Raw genomic sequence first — 13,271 nt, 5'->3', positions numbered from 1 at the left:
GTGCGAGGGTGGGTGGATGGATGTTTGGATGGATGGATGGATGGGTGGATGATTGGTCTAGGTGAGTTGGTGGATGTTTGGATAGAATGGAGCAAGGAAAGGAAAGAGAGGGAGAGACAATCGGATAGATGATCAGATAACTGACCAGAGCCAGCCTCACTTCTTGGTGAGCCTCCTCTCTGCTTGGTGCAGAGAGTAATATCTATGCCCCAGGCACATTGCTAGCATGGCACCATCAAGTATTACTTTTGGATACAATTTCTCAGATATCGTGCTTGTTATACAAGCACAAGGGATTTTATTCTTTATCCTGAGGGCCCCTGGTTGTAGCTACCTTCGGATCACAGTGGCTTTGGAATTTAATGGACTGCAAATCAGATTGCTCTCTGGCTGTCTGTTTGATCACTGGCTGTAGACTGTTGAATCTCTCCAGAGGGAGAGCGGGGGCTGAGGCATGCCGCCTCCCACCCCTCCCCTCCCTAATCACTGTGACCCTGTATGTCTCTGTTAAGTGCACGCACATGAGCCCAGGGTGCTGGCTGGGGCGGGGGTGGCACGGTTCTGGGCTCATCACTCTGCGTCTGTCTCTCTGCCTGCTCCGTCCTGCTCACTCTCCACTGTCTCCCCGTGTGCACACTTGCATCTCTCAGACTTACCCCTTCCCTCCCTCTCACCTATCAGTCATGCCGCTGCCTCTGGGCCCCAGTGGGGCTCAGTGTCTTCCCTTCCATTCCCTGCAGTGACAGTTGTTTTCAGCCACCCGTCAGCTGGCACATCTTTCCCTCTCAGCCATGAGGATCGTCCTTCCTGGGGCGACAGCCCTTCTCCTTCAGCTCCACGACGCCTGTCCTCACAAGCACTGGGCTCCTGTCCTCCTGCTTCCTCAGACAGGCCCGAGCTTGCCTCCTGGCTCCATTGCTTCACAGCTGAGTGACCTGAGATGTCTCATTCACCCCTCTCCATCCGACTCCTCACCCTTAAGCGGGGGTGTTAGCAGCACCTGCCTCACAGGTGACTGTAGGGCCAAATGAACAAACACTCATAAAGCAGCTGGCATGCAGCAAGCACTCAATAAATGCCAGCCCCTGACGTCACTGTCCCGACCACAGTGATGATGCTCTGGTTGCCTCTGTCACCCCCGGAGCCTTGGGGTGTCCCAGGAAGCCTCATGTCCACACTCCTGCCTCAATGCTCCTTTTTCTCTTGCAGTGAAGCTGATGTCAAGCAGCTCTGGCTGCAGCTCAAGAAGGATGAGCCTCACTTACTGTCCAACTTTGAGGATTTCCTGACCAGAATCTTCTCGCAGCTCCTAGAAGCCCATGAGGAGAAGAATGAGCTGGAGTGCACCCTGAAAAAGTGGGTACCCATGTCAGCCTGCTCTCTGCACAGACATGTGCAAACCAGGAACACCCTTTCTGTCTTATATCCAGCGATGCCGCCTTCCAGCCATCCACCCGAGCTGGGCCTGGGCTTGAGCTGACACTGTGTGTATGTTTCTAAGCCCTGGCTCATGTGTACTAGGCCCTCAGCTGTGCTCAGCACTGTGCTATCTTGTCTGCACAACTCATTCGGATATTTATCATCATCTGCATTTTACAGATAGGGAAATTGAGGCAGTGGACGGGTAAGTAACACATCCCCAGAATTCACAGCATGTAAGAGGCAGGATGTATTCCGTTAAGCCAGATAGGCTGGTACCCAAGACCCATTAGAAACCACCTTACCCGCCTCTGGGCAGTAAGGCCCCAGCATTTTGGGACCTCAGGCTGGGAGGAGTCCCTGTCTCACTGAATAAAAGTAGGCCCCAGCGCCTCCTCTGTGGATGTTAGAAGTAGAACCAGGAAATCAGGAGCTCTGGGTCTGAGCTGTGTGTGGCTCTCCAGCCAGCTAGCTCTGTGACCTTGCTCTGCTCTCTTGGCCTCTCTGAGCTTCGGTTTTTCTCACCTGTAAAATGAGGGGTTGGATTATTTTCTGCCCCTCATCACTCCATCTCTGACCCCAGGCTTGATCACCCTCAAGGAGCCACAGGAAAGTCAGGTGACACCCCCTTGTTCCCTAGGGAGGCGGGGGGCCTGAGTGGCCACAGTGACCCAGCTCAGGGCTTAGAAGCTTCCCTGCAGGTGGCCCCTCTGAGGCCTACACCCCCGCAGGGAGAGACTTACTTCAGAGCCTTTCAGTCCTCACATCCATCTGTAAGTGGCCTCCATTCGTGCTTTTGTCCCAGTTTAATGATGGTTATAAAGTTCGTGAGCTGAAAGTCAAGGTCACTGTCGGCTGTGTGGGAGAAGTTAGTTCAGCCAGGAGTTCTAGCCCTCTGTGTCCACATCCTGGCCAGCTACCCCTACCCCGGGTCAGCCGATGGAGTCCACCCTCGGCTGGGGAGGGAGTCACTGAACTGTCTGGCAGTTGATTTCCCAGAGTCCTATAGCAAGCAGAGCACCCCGAGCTCCCGCCCGGGCCCTGCCACCAGCCAGCTGTGTGACCTCAGGCAATGTGCTTTACCTCTCTGTGCTCCTGTTTCCCTACTGGCAGCATTAGAGAACAGGATTGGTGCTGTTTAAACTTTCTGATGGAGACTCATCAGAAGAAATGCACTTGACTTTGGAGCTCACACACGCTTGCATGTCTGAGTAACTGAAACCAAAGTTTCATGAAACATGGTCACTCTCCTTACATGTGACGAGCTCTGAGGTTTTCTATTTTATAGCACGTGCATACTCAGTCATGTCTGACTCTTTGTGACCCCATGGACTGTAGCCCACCAGGCTCCTCTGTCCATGGGATTTCCCAAGCAAGAATACAGGAATGGGGTGCCATCTCCTCCTCCAGGGGATCTTCCTGACCCAGGGATTGAACTGTGTCTCTTGTGTTTCCTGCATCGGCAGATGAGTTATTTACCTAGGAAGCCCAGCAATAAGAAATACAAAGTAGGTCCCATTGGAGTCTCTGAGTTCTCTTCTCTTCCCTTAAAGAAAGAAAAAGCATTCATCATATCCTGCTTCCCAGTTCCACCTGAACCAGGTGATCCCTGGAGGTCCTTGTAGCTCAAGGCAAACAAGAAACTGAAACCCCAGAAGGATCAGTTCAGCTGCTCAATTGTGTCCGACTCTACGACCCCATGGACTGCAGCACGCCAGGCTTCTCTGTCCTTCACCAACTCCCAGAGCTTGCTCAAACTCATGTCCATTGAGTCAGTGATGCCATCCAACCATCTCATCCTCTGTGGTCCCCTTCTCCTCCTGCCTTCAATATTCCCCAGCATCAGAGTCTTTTCCAATGAGTCAGCTCTTCACATCAGGTGGCCAAAATATTGGAGTTTCAGCTTTAGCATCAGTCCTTCCAATGAACACTCAAGACTGATTTCCTTTAGGCTTGACTGGTTGGATCTCCTGGCAGTCCAAGGGACTCTCAAGAGTCTTCTCCAACACTACAGTTCAAAAGCATCAATTCTTCACTGCTCAGCTTTCTTTATAGTCCAACCTCACATCCATACATGACTATTGGAAAGACCATAGCTCTGACTAGACAGACCTTTGTTGGCTAAGTAATGTCTCTGCTTTTTAATATGCTGTCTAGGTTGGTCATAACTTTTCTTCCAAGGATACAGAAGGATACTGGAGAAGGAAATGGCAACTCACTCCAGTATTCTTGCCTAGAGAATCCTGTGGACAGAGGAGCCTGGTGGGCTGCTGTCCATAGGGTCGCACAGAGTCGGACACGACGGAAGCGACTTAGCAGCAGCAGCAACAGAAGGATACAGAATAGTTAAATGGGAGGCTTTACAAATAGCTCAGGTGAGGCCAAGTGATGCTGGGACATGTAGGAGGCGAGTTTGGGAGTTTGGGCTTGTTTGAGGGAGGGACACACTCTGGTTAGCGAGAAAAGGAGGTATGGAGAATTTTTTAAAAATGTATTTATTTGGCTGTCCTGGATCTTAGTTGTGGCACACAGGATCTTTAGTTATGGCATGTGGGATCTAATTCCCTGACCAGGGATCGAACCTGGGCTCCCTGCATTGGGAGCACAGTCTTAGCCATTGGACCCCAGGAAAGTCCCCTGGGGGAATGGTTTGATTTGGGTTAGAGTCGGGGGAACCCTGATGACTGTCAGAGCATCTCCCAGGCTCCCCCTTGAGCCGACTGTTCAGTCCAAGGTCTAACTCGTCACTCTATCTGGGACATGTGTGTCACCCAGAGAGGGTGACAAGGCTTGACTGCTGTGGGCCTCCTGGGGCTGGGCACCAGGGCACGGCCGCGTGTGACTAGTAGCTGGCATGTGAGAGATGTGGGTTCGATCCCTGGGTCGGGAAGATCCCCTGAAGAAGGAAATGGCTACCCACTCCAGTATTCTCACCTGGAGAATCGCGTGGACACAGGAGCCTTGTGGGCTACAGTCTGTGGGGTTGCAAAAGAGTCAGACACAACTAAAGCAACTTAGCATGCATGCACAGTGGGCACTTACTCTGTGCCAGGCTGAACTGGGCAAACGGAACACAGAGTCCTCATCTCTGAGGAGTTTACAATCACGCCCAGGAGGCAGAGCCGTAAAAATTGTGCCACAGAGCCCACCAGAAAATCCCTGGGCTGTTGAAACACTCGACAGCGTTGCCATTGGCAGCAGCAGTAGCCTCGGCTTTCCCCTCCTTTTCTGAACCACACATCTCGGTTCTCTCTCCCAAGGGGCCCAGAGAAACGTGACTAACCTGGGGGCACTCCCGGCCCCAGCTCCTAGGCTGGCTGTGCCCCTCGTGGTTAGTTTTGCTGCAGTGAGTGAGGAAGGGCCCCCAGCATCCTCCAGGGTCACCTCCAGGCTCTGGGAGGGAGGAGGATGCAGTGGGTGGGATGCTTGGGGGTGACATCTTGATGTCTGGAGACTCGAGCATTGAGATAGTGCCAGAAACAGCGCAGGGCCTTTCCTCCCTGCTGGCGGTTTCATTTTCTGACTCTGCATCTCAGGAGCAGGGGAAGGAGGCAAGTCTGGGAGCCTTCGACCTCCCGCCACCCTATCCCTTGGAACGGGGGTTGAGAAACCCTCAGATTTGGGCTAGAATCTGGGTTCAGTGTTTGATGCTGCTGCATGTCCACAGGCAAGCAGCCACAACCCAGTGGGGTGAGGCAGGGGCAGGTCGAATGCAGGGACCTTGGGCTAATGCCCAGCTCCTCTGCTGCACCTCCAGAAGTGGGTGCGTGCCCTCCAGCGCCTCCACTTCCCTCCGAGGAAAAGGGAGGTCAGGTCGCAACCAAGCCACTCTTCTCTGCATGCACCATGCAGAGACTTGGAGAAACTTATACTTTACCTTAGGAGACATATGAGTAGTTTGACATGAGAAAGGACTTCTGGCCATCAAAGTGATGAACTCTTCAACTGTAGAAAGCATCCTGCCATTTATGGTGATTCAGGGGAAAAAAAAAAAAAGAGCTTGGGCTCTCCAGATGTAGAACAGGGCTGCCTGGAGGCAGCATCACCAGTAGGGATTCTGGAACCACACCCCAGGAGGACCCCGTCGGCTTAGTCTGCAGTGGGGGCTCCAAGTCCACGTGTATAAAATCTCCTGACTTTGGACTAGAGCTGGAATCTGCTGGAGGAGTTGCTGGGTTGAGTTCCTTACCAGGCTCTAACCCCGAGGATGGGGGAGAAGATGGATTAGGCTGTATCTGGGGAGTGCTTTGAGCTCTTTGAAGAAAAGTGCTTTTTCGAGATCAAAGGCAGCCTCGGCTCCATCTTCTGCAGCTCGGAGCCTGGAAACACCCGCAGGCCGCCCGCTCTGCATCCTGGGTGGACCACCCTTGGCCTTGGCAAGCTTAGCCCACACCCTCGTTGGCATCGGTCCCTCATCTGCACAGTGTTTCCTGGTCCAGATGTTCAGGCCTTGGGCAGTTTCTCAGGAGCATGGAGGTTGGCGGGGGTGGGCTGCACTTGCAACTCCACTCTCCCAGCCACTGTCCCACTGCTGTCCATGCAGACTCACTTCCCTCAGCCCCAACAGGGTGTCCCGACCAGGAGGGAAGATGTCTCACAACCTGACAGGCAGCCCAACTGGGATACCTGGTACCTGACACAAGCCTGAGAGCTGGTGTTCTGTGATGGGGGCGGGGGGCGGTCACTGTTTCTCTGACCTTGCCACCAGGTAGGGCAGGGGTCCCCAACCTCTGGGATCTAATGCCTGCTGATCTGAGGTGAGCTCATGGAATAATAATAGAAATAAAGGGCACAGTAACTGTAATGCAACTTGAATCATCCTGAAAACAATCCCCCCCATCACCCTGGGCAGGGGGGAATTATCTTCCATGAAAATGGTCCCTGGTGCCAAAAAGGTCGGGGACCACTGATGGCAATTAAAGCATTGTATGTATGGCCGGTAGTCCTTGTGATGAATCTTAGCTGTGTGGTTCTGGCAAGTTAGCTTGTTTCAGAATGACCAGGGGCTCTGGGTTAAAAGGTAGATCCTTAGGTTCCTACCCCAGAGGGTCTAAATCAGTATGTCTTGGGGGTGGGGGGGTCGAGGGATGTGGGTTCTGAAGCAGGTAGACTCCAGACCTCACAGAGAAATGCTGTCTAGCTTCTAGAAGCTGTGTGTGTCAATCACTCAGGGGCTTCCTTGGTGGCTTAGATGGTAAGGGATTCACGTGCAACGCAGGAGACTCAGGTTCGATCCCTGGGTCGGGAAGATCCCCTGGGGAAGGGAATGGCAACCCACTCTAGTGTTCTTGCCTGGAGAATTCCATGGAAAGAGGAGGCAGACTGGTGGGCTATAGTCCACGGGGTCCCAAAGAGTCGGACACGACTGAACAAGCTTCCGGAAGCTACCAGGCTGCAACAGGCACACCCTGGCTCTTCCAGTCTGTAACTCCTCTCCTGTTCTCTGAGTAGAGGGAAGTTCTCGGGGCGGGCCCTCGGCCTTGAGGCCACGGCTTAATCACACCCGTGCTTTTTTAATTGGTGTCCTATCATAGGAGGCAGAAGCACATTGTTAACTTTGCCCTGAGAGCAGAAGGAACAGTGAGGACGATTGTGCTTTGTGGTCACTGGGGGCATGATTTGTACACCTGACTAATGAAGAATGGTTTGCTTTATAGGCTGGGATAAAGCTGCAAAGTTGGTTTATACAAGGCAGCAGAATCTCATTAGGGAGAAACCATCCATCTTGAAAATCCAATTGGCGATTTTACAGCCTTCGCAGAATTTTCGACAAACTCGTATGTTTGCCTTTCATTCAGTGATACTCTAATCCTGTGTGTGTGTGTGTGTGTGTGTGTGTGTGTGTGTGTGTATGTGTAAGAGAGACAGAGAGAGACAGACAGACAACAGAGAGACTGAGAGAGAGTGCTTTCAGGGGAGCAAGAGAACCCTAGTGAATTTTCTAGTAAGAGCCTCCCTTTGCCTCTGGAGACCGCAGTTGCAACGAAAAGGCAGCAGGGAGCGGTGGCGAGTCTGCGTCCCAACCACGAAGCTGGCGGAGGCTGCGCTTCCATTTTCTTCTCTGGCAAAGAGCAGACTCACTGAGATGCTTCTGGCCCAGGGCCTCCATTCTGTGAACAGAGCATGAGGGGCAGGGGTCGGGGAGACAGGGGAAGGGGCAGCCCCCAGACATTCAGCCCCGTTCCTCGCCCCTGTGCTCTCTCACTCCACAACTGACAGACACCAGATGAAATTTGGATGCTGACAATCCAGAACACAGAGATGTGGAGTTGTCAGCTTTCTTTTTAAAAATTTTTATTGGTGTATCGTTGATTTACAATGTTATATTAGTTTCTGCTATACAGCAAAGTGAATCAGCTATACATACATATATGTTGTGCTGTGCTTAGTTGCATCTGACTCTTTGTGACCCCGTGGACTGTAGCCCACCAGGCTCCTCTGTCCATGGGGTTTCTCCAGGCAGGAATGCTGGAGTAGCTTGCCAAGACCTCTGCCAGGGGATCTTCCCAACCCGAGGATCAAACCCAAGCCTCCCACGTTGCAGATGGATTCTTTACCATCTAAGCCACCAGGGAAACCCATATATCTACATGTGTGTGTGCATGTGCGTGTGTGTGCATGTGCGTGCGTGCACACACGTGCGTGCTAAGTCGCCTCAGTCAGTCCGACTCTGAGATCCCTTGGACTGTATAGCCCACCAGGCTCCTCTGTCCATGGGATTCTCCTGGCAAGAATACTGGAGTGGGTAGCCACTCTCTTCTTTAGGTAATCTTCCTGACCCAGGGATCGAACGCGGGTATCCTGCATTGCAGGAGGACTCCTTACAGCTGAGCCACTGGGGAACCCATATATATATATGTGACATATAATATATCTTTTTAAAATTCTTTTCTCATGTAGGTCATTACAGAGTACTGAGTAGAGTTCCCTGTGGTATACAGTAGGTCCTTATTACTTGTCTGTTTTGTATACAGCAGTGTGTATATGTCAATCCCAATCTCCCAATTTATCCCCCACCCCCACTTTCCTCTCCAGTAACCATAAGTTTGTTTTCTGTGTCTGTGCCTCTATTTCTGTGTTGTAAATAAGTTTATTTGTACCATTTTCTTTAGAGCCCACGTTTGTGATATTATATGCTGCGAGGACAGGCTGGAGGGCATGGGCTGAGAGTTGAAGTCTGGGTTCTCCCACCGCTCTGGCCCCAGGAACTGGGTGACTGCAGACTGGCCCCCTCCCTGCCTCGACCCTCATTTGCCTTCCTGTAGACACACAGGACACTTGTCTGTGATGGGAGGGGCCTGTCTCTCGTCAGGCTCTGCAAACCAGAGTCCACAGGCACACACATGAAATCAGAATGACCCCTCTCCAAAGCCTGTGGCCATTGCTTAAGCTGCCTTTGAGTTCAAGTTTCTGAAATGTATCTAAAATGCAGAAGAATGCTGCTTGTCCTGTCCAAGGTCAAAACTACACCTCCATTTAGGGAAGGAAGAAATGGCATTTTTTCCTGGAGTAATTTCAGCACATCCTGCCTAGAACCTAGACACTGGACCTGGTGATTTTCTGAGACCCTTTGTTCCTAAGGAAAGGAAAAGGAGCGAGCAAACCGGGGGAAAAAATATTTTGACCAATTAATATTCGACAGCAGGAAGGCCTCGCCCATGTGCCGTTAGCTGGGGCCCCAGTGGTGCTGAGGATTAAAATACTCTGCTCGCACCTGGTACCTTGACTCTCCGTGTGCAGTTGGTGAAGGTTAATTAATTTCCACGGTGCCTGTCAGAGGCTGGCAGGGAAAGGTCTTGCTCCCTGAGAATTCTCTCTGAACCTAAGCCTTGTACTGATGGGGAGCATCGCTATCTCCAGCCCTCCTTGCTTCCCACACACGTCCCATCCTTAGATCTCCAATACACCTGATACTGTGCACATGCACACACCACACACACACACAAGTCATCCTTGCGAGAGGGGGAATCCACTGCAGTCAGACACCCAGGGTGGCATTGTCTCTTTGAGGTTGGTTAGACCTTTTACCCTGGCTTTCGGTAGGTCATTTGCTCTAAAAGAGCTGGTTAGAAACTCAGCATTCTCTCTCACTGGAGCTGTTCTAAACCAGTTTGAGTCCATACTTGGTGGAGATATTATGGCAAGGACTCTAACACTGGAAACATGGTTGGATCAGGCAAGCCTTTCAACTCCCAAATTCTTTGATTCCCCTGAAATCTGGCATTTCCCTGCCATCCCATGTGGTCCACCCATGGACTTCTGAGTCTGGTATCCAAAGTCATATATTTATTTCTTACAGGTTTTCAGTGTTAACACTTTGAGCACAGCCCCTGTGGGTGACATCAGTGTCTGAGTGTCCATAATCTGGAGACTGCATAAACCCAAAGCAAAGAGTCATTCAGGACTTTGAAAGCTTCAAATAAAGACATGCGGTGTTCTCTGAGGTCAGGGAAGGGGGTCAGGAAATTGGAACAGATGGAGTAATCCTCATGGAGAAGACTTCAGAGCCTGTGTTTGTGCATCAGGCAGTCTGAGTGGTTCCAGAAACTGTGGCAACAAAGGGGTGTGTAAAAAGCAAACACAGTCAGTTGCCTCTTTCCTCTGATGGCAGAATGTGGTGAGCTTGGCTGGGGCACCACATGCCATATGCCCACATCTTTTGAGAGTGCCTCTTGCCACTGTTTCTCCCAGAGAAGTAATTTCTCTGCAGCCCCTGCTCACACACAGCCTGCGTCTCTAATGGATCACTCCGACAGGAGGTTTTATTGACTAAGCTTTCTCTTCTTCACCTTTCTGATTGCTTCTGACCCTTTCCAAACCCAGCAGCCCTTTTATCCTTAAAACAAAGACCCTCCACCCCTTGGGGAGTGCTGGCCCTTGCCCTCTGCAGCCCATGATAATAATTAGGATAATAAATAATCCCTTATATCTGTCTAGGACTTTCTAGCTCCAAACACTTTACCTGCTCGTTCACTGTGACAATGCTGGGAGGAACGGGGAGCAGCTGTTATCCTGGGATCAAAGGATGTCGAAGCATTTACCCAAGGCCACACAGAGGAAATGAGCCGGTTCTGGGATCATAACCCTGGCCGTCTGCACCCCCTGAGCTGGGTTAGTGATGCCTGTGGTACACACAGCACCTTAATATTCTCATTCTTGAGCTTGTGTGTCCAGCCCTGGGTCATGGCTCAACCTCTGAAGTCCTTCATGCCTCAGCAACCTCCAAGGAGACCAGGTTTGTTCAAAAGCATTTCCAAAGTATGAGCTCCATGTAGGAGCCCAGATGGGCCCAGGACCACTGATGCCCACCTGCATCCCAGGGCTTCTTTGCAGTGGGTCCCGCCTCTGTGATGAGTGCTGGGGTAGGCACCATTCAGAGGCTGCAGCTCTCTTCCCTCCATTTGTTTTGCTGTCGTCCTTGAGTTTCAGATGCTAAGCTGTGTGCAGCTCCTCAAAATCCCATGGACTTCCCTGTCCTACACCATCTCCTGAACTTTGCTCAGACTCATGTCTGTCGAGTCGATGATGCCATCCAACCGTCTCATCCTCTGTCATCCCCTTCTCCTCCTGCCTTCAATCTTTCCCAGCATCAGGGTCTTTTCCAATGAGTCAGCTCTTCGCCAAAGTATTGGAGTTTCAGCTTTAGCATCAGTCCTTCCAATGAATATTCAGGACTGATTTCCTTTAGAATTGACTGGTTTGATCTCCTTGCAGTCCAAGGGACTCTCAAGAGTCTTCTGCAGCACCACAGTTCAAAAGCATCAATTCTTCAGTGCTCAGCCTTCTTTATAGTCCAATTCTCACATCTGTGTTTATAAAATTACTTACTTCACAACTTACAAACTGACATGTGAGCATGAAAAGCATAAAGTTTATTAATTTAATCCAATAAAACTTCAAGTTAATATAACACATTTAATGATAATGTAGAATTAATGCCCTGCATGGTTATTAGGCTTACATGGTACATAGCTTATATGAGTGATTGTAATTAGTATGACTTTAGCAGCGCCAAATCCATTTTGAAGTTTTCCTCATCTCGCTTTATCAGTTCTCTGGTGCTTGTATAGTTGGAATCACTGTCTGTCGTTTTCCTGAATACCATTTGCCATGTAGCATTTGAATTTCTTCCATTACAGGGAGACAATTCCAGGCACCAGGAGAAGACTATCTTTCTCTCTGAAATTTCCTATCCGCTGTGTCCATTTCTGTCCCCAAGGGGTCCCTGTACAACCACAGGTGTCTCAGTTCCTTGTTTCTCGCCAAGATTTTCTTGTAATTGTTGTGGGGTAGCTAAGAATCAAAGCAGCAATCCGAACATTTGTCATTTACTGAGAAGAGAGTTCTCCTTCTTTGCCAAAAAGGTGCTTGTTACTCCCAAAATGGGAGGTCCAGTGGGGAACAGAGATCCTCAGCTCAGAGGAGTCTTGGGGAGCTGTGCCCTTCTCTCTGGGCACAACTCTGGGCCTATGCGGTACTCACTCCAAGTCAGGTTTATGGTCTTGGAGGTACAACCAGGAATGTGAACTCAGATCAGTGAGTAACCCTGACCTTGCGGTCTGGGGTGGCTGTGCGGTTCCTGTAGAACTGAAAGGACGCCAGTTAAAATTGTGGCCTGCACATGGGGTGCCAGGTTCCCCCAGCAGATAGCGAGTGAGGAAAGACCAGCCCATGGGCTGTGGTGCCGGAGACTTGAGTTCGATCCCTGGGTTAGGAAGATCCCCTGGAGAAAGGAATGGCAACCCACTCCAGTATTCTTGCCTGGAGAGCTCCGTGCATAGAGGAGCCTGGTGGGCTACAGCCCATAGGTTTGTAAAGAGTTGGACACGACTGAGAGACTAACGCTTTGAGTTTCACCCTCCCCATGGCCCTGTGCTGAGATGGTCCGAGTCCTTGGACAGGAGCGGCCCCTCCCTCTGTAGGGGGTGTTGTGATGGAGGTGGTGGTCATCACCATGGAAGCTTTTGAGAGCCTGTGAAAAACGAGGGTCACCCAAAGTTCAGCACACCAGGAGAGTACAGCTCAGACAGTGCTGATGGATCCAGGTGGAGAGAAAGCACCCAACGTGGAAAAGAGATAAACCAAGAAACCAAGCAGAGAAAAAGCCCACACTTTTATGCTGTGGACAAGCATAGGGATCGGTGGGCAATGCGATGATGAGTGCCCAAGGCTGGGTGGGTTGATGCTGGCATAAAGCATAGCACAAGAAGATGGAGCCGGGATGCTCCCCTCCTCACCAGCAAGTGTGTGGATCATCTGGGAGGGATGGGCGGGAGACAGGAGGACGAGAGGGTCTTGCTGGTCCTCCGTGGTCTGCTGATCCTGAGGAGCTGACCCTGCAGTCTTGGCTGACCAACCTATGTGGTCACCCCCACCACCCAGAGCTCCACTGGGGAATAGAGGCATCTCATCAGATTCTCCTTTTGTCACCTGCGCAGGAAAATCACTGCCTATGATGAAGAAATCCAGCACCTCTACGAGGAGATGGAACAGCAAATCAAAACTGAGAAGGAGCAATTTCTCCTGAAGGTGAGAGTCCATTCAAGTCCGGGGCTTGGCTGAAATAGTGAAACAGCACCTGCTCTGACTACCTTCCACCTCCTCGACCTAAGATTGCAGTACCCCCACGGCATTATTGATTTCCTATTTCTTGGCTTTTTTTTTTTCAAGGTCGTTGTCACCTTCAAATTTGGCATGTAATTTACTGGTTCATTTTGATCGATTGTGGTCTGTCACGTCCTATTAAGTTGTTAGCCCCAGAGAGCAGGGGTCATCCTCTTTTATGGGCTGATGTGCCCTTGGCAGCCCCACTGTGCCTGGAGCAGAGTAGGCAGGCAATCAACAAGTGTCTG

The 13,271-nt window shown here is 51.0% G+C and overlaps 1 protein-coding gene across 1 annotated transcript in view; it reads left to right on the top strand.

Annotated features, from left to right (window-relative positions):
- The window catches only part of CRACR2A (calcium release activated channel regulator 2A), a 119,166-nt gene that overhangs the window by 53,612 nt on the left and 52,283 nt on the right, over positions 1–13,271 (top strand). The window contains exons 5-6 of the mRNA XM_040233744.1: positions 1,210–1,356; positions 12,858–12,948. Coding sequence (XP_040089678.1) covers positions 1,210–1,356; positions 12,858–12,948 — 238 coding nt within the window. The remainder of the gene's footprint in view (positions 1–1,209; positions 1,357–12,857; positions 12,949–13,271) is intronic.

Source organism: Oryx dammah, unplaced genomic scaffold (genome assembly GCF_014754425.2).
Source record: "Oryx dammah isolate SB20612 unplaced genomic scaffold, SCBI_Odam_1.1 HiC_scaffold_29, whole genome shotgun sequence".
NCBI lineage: Eukaryota > Metazoa > Chordata > Mammalia > Artiodactyla > Bovidae > Oryx > Oryx dammah.
Note: the sequence above shows the minus strand (reverse complement) of the source record. Positions and strands in the feature narration are given on the sequence as shown.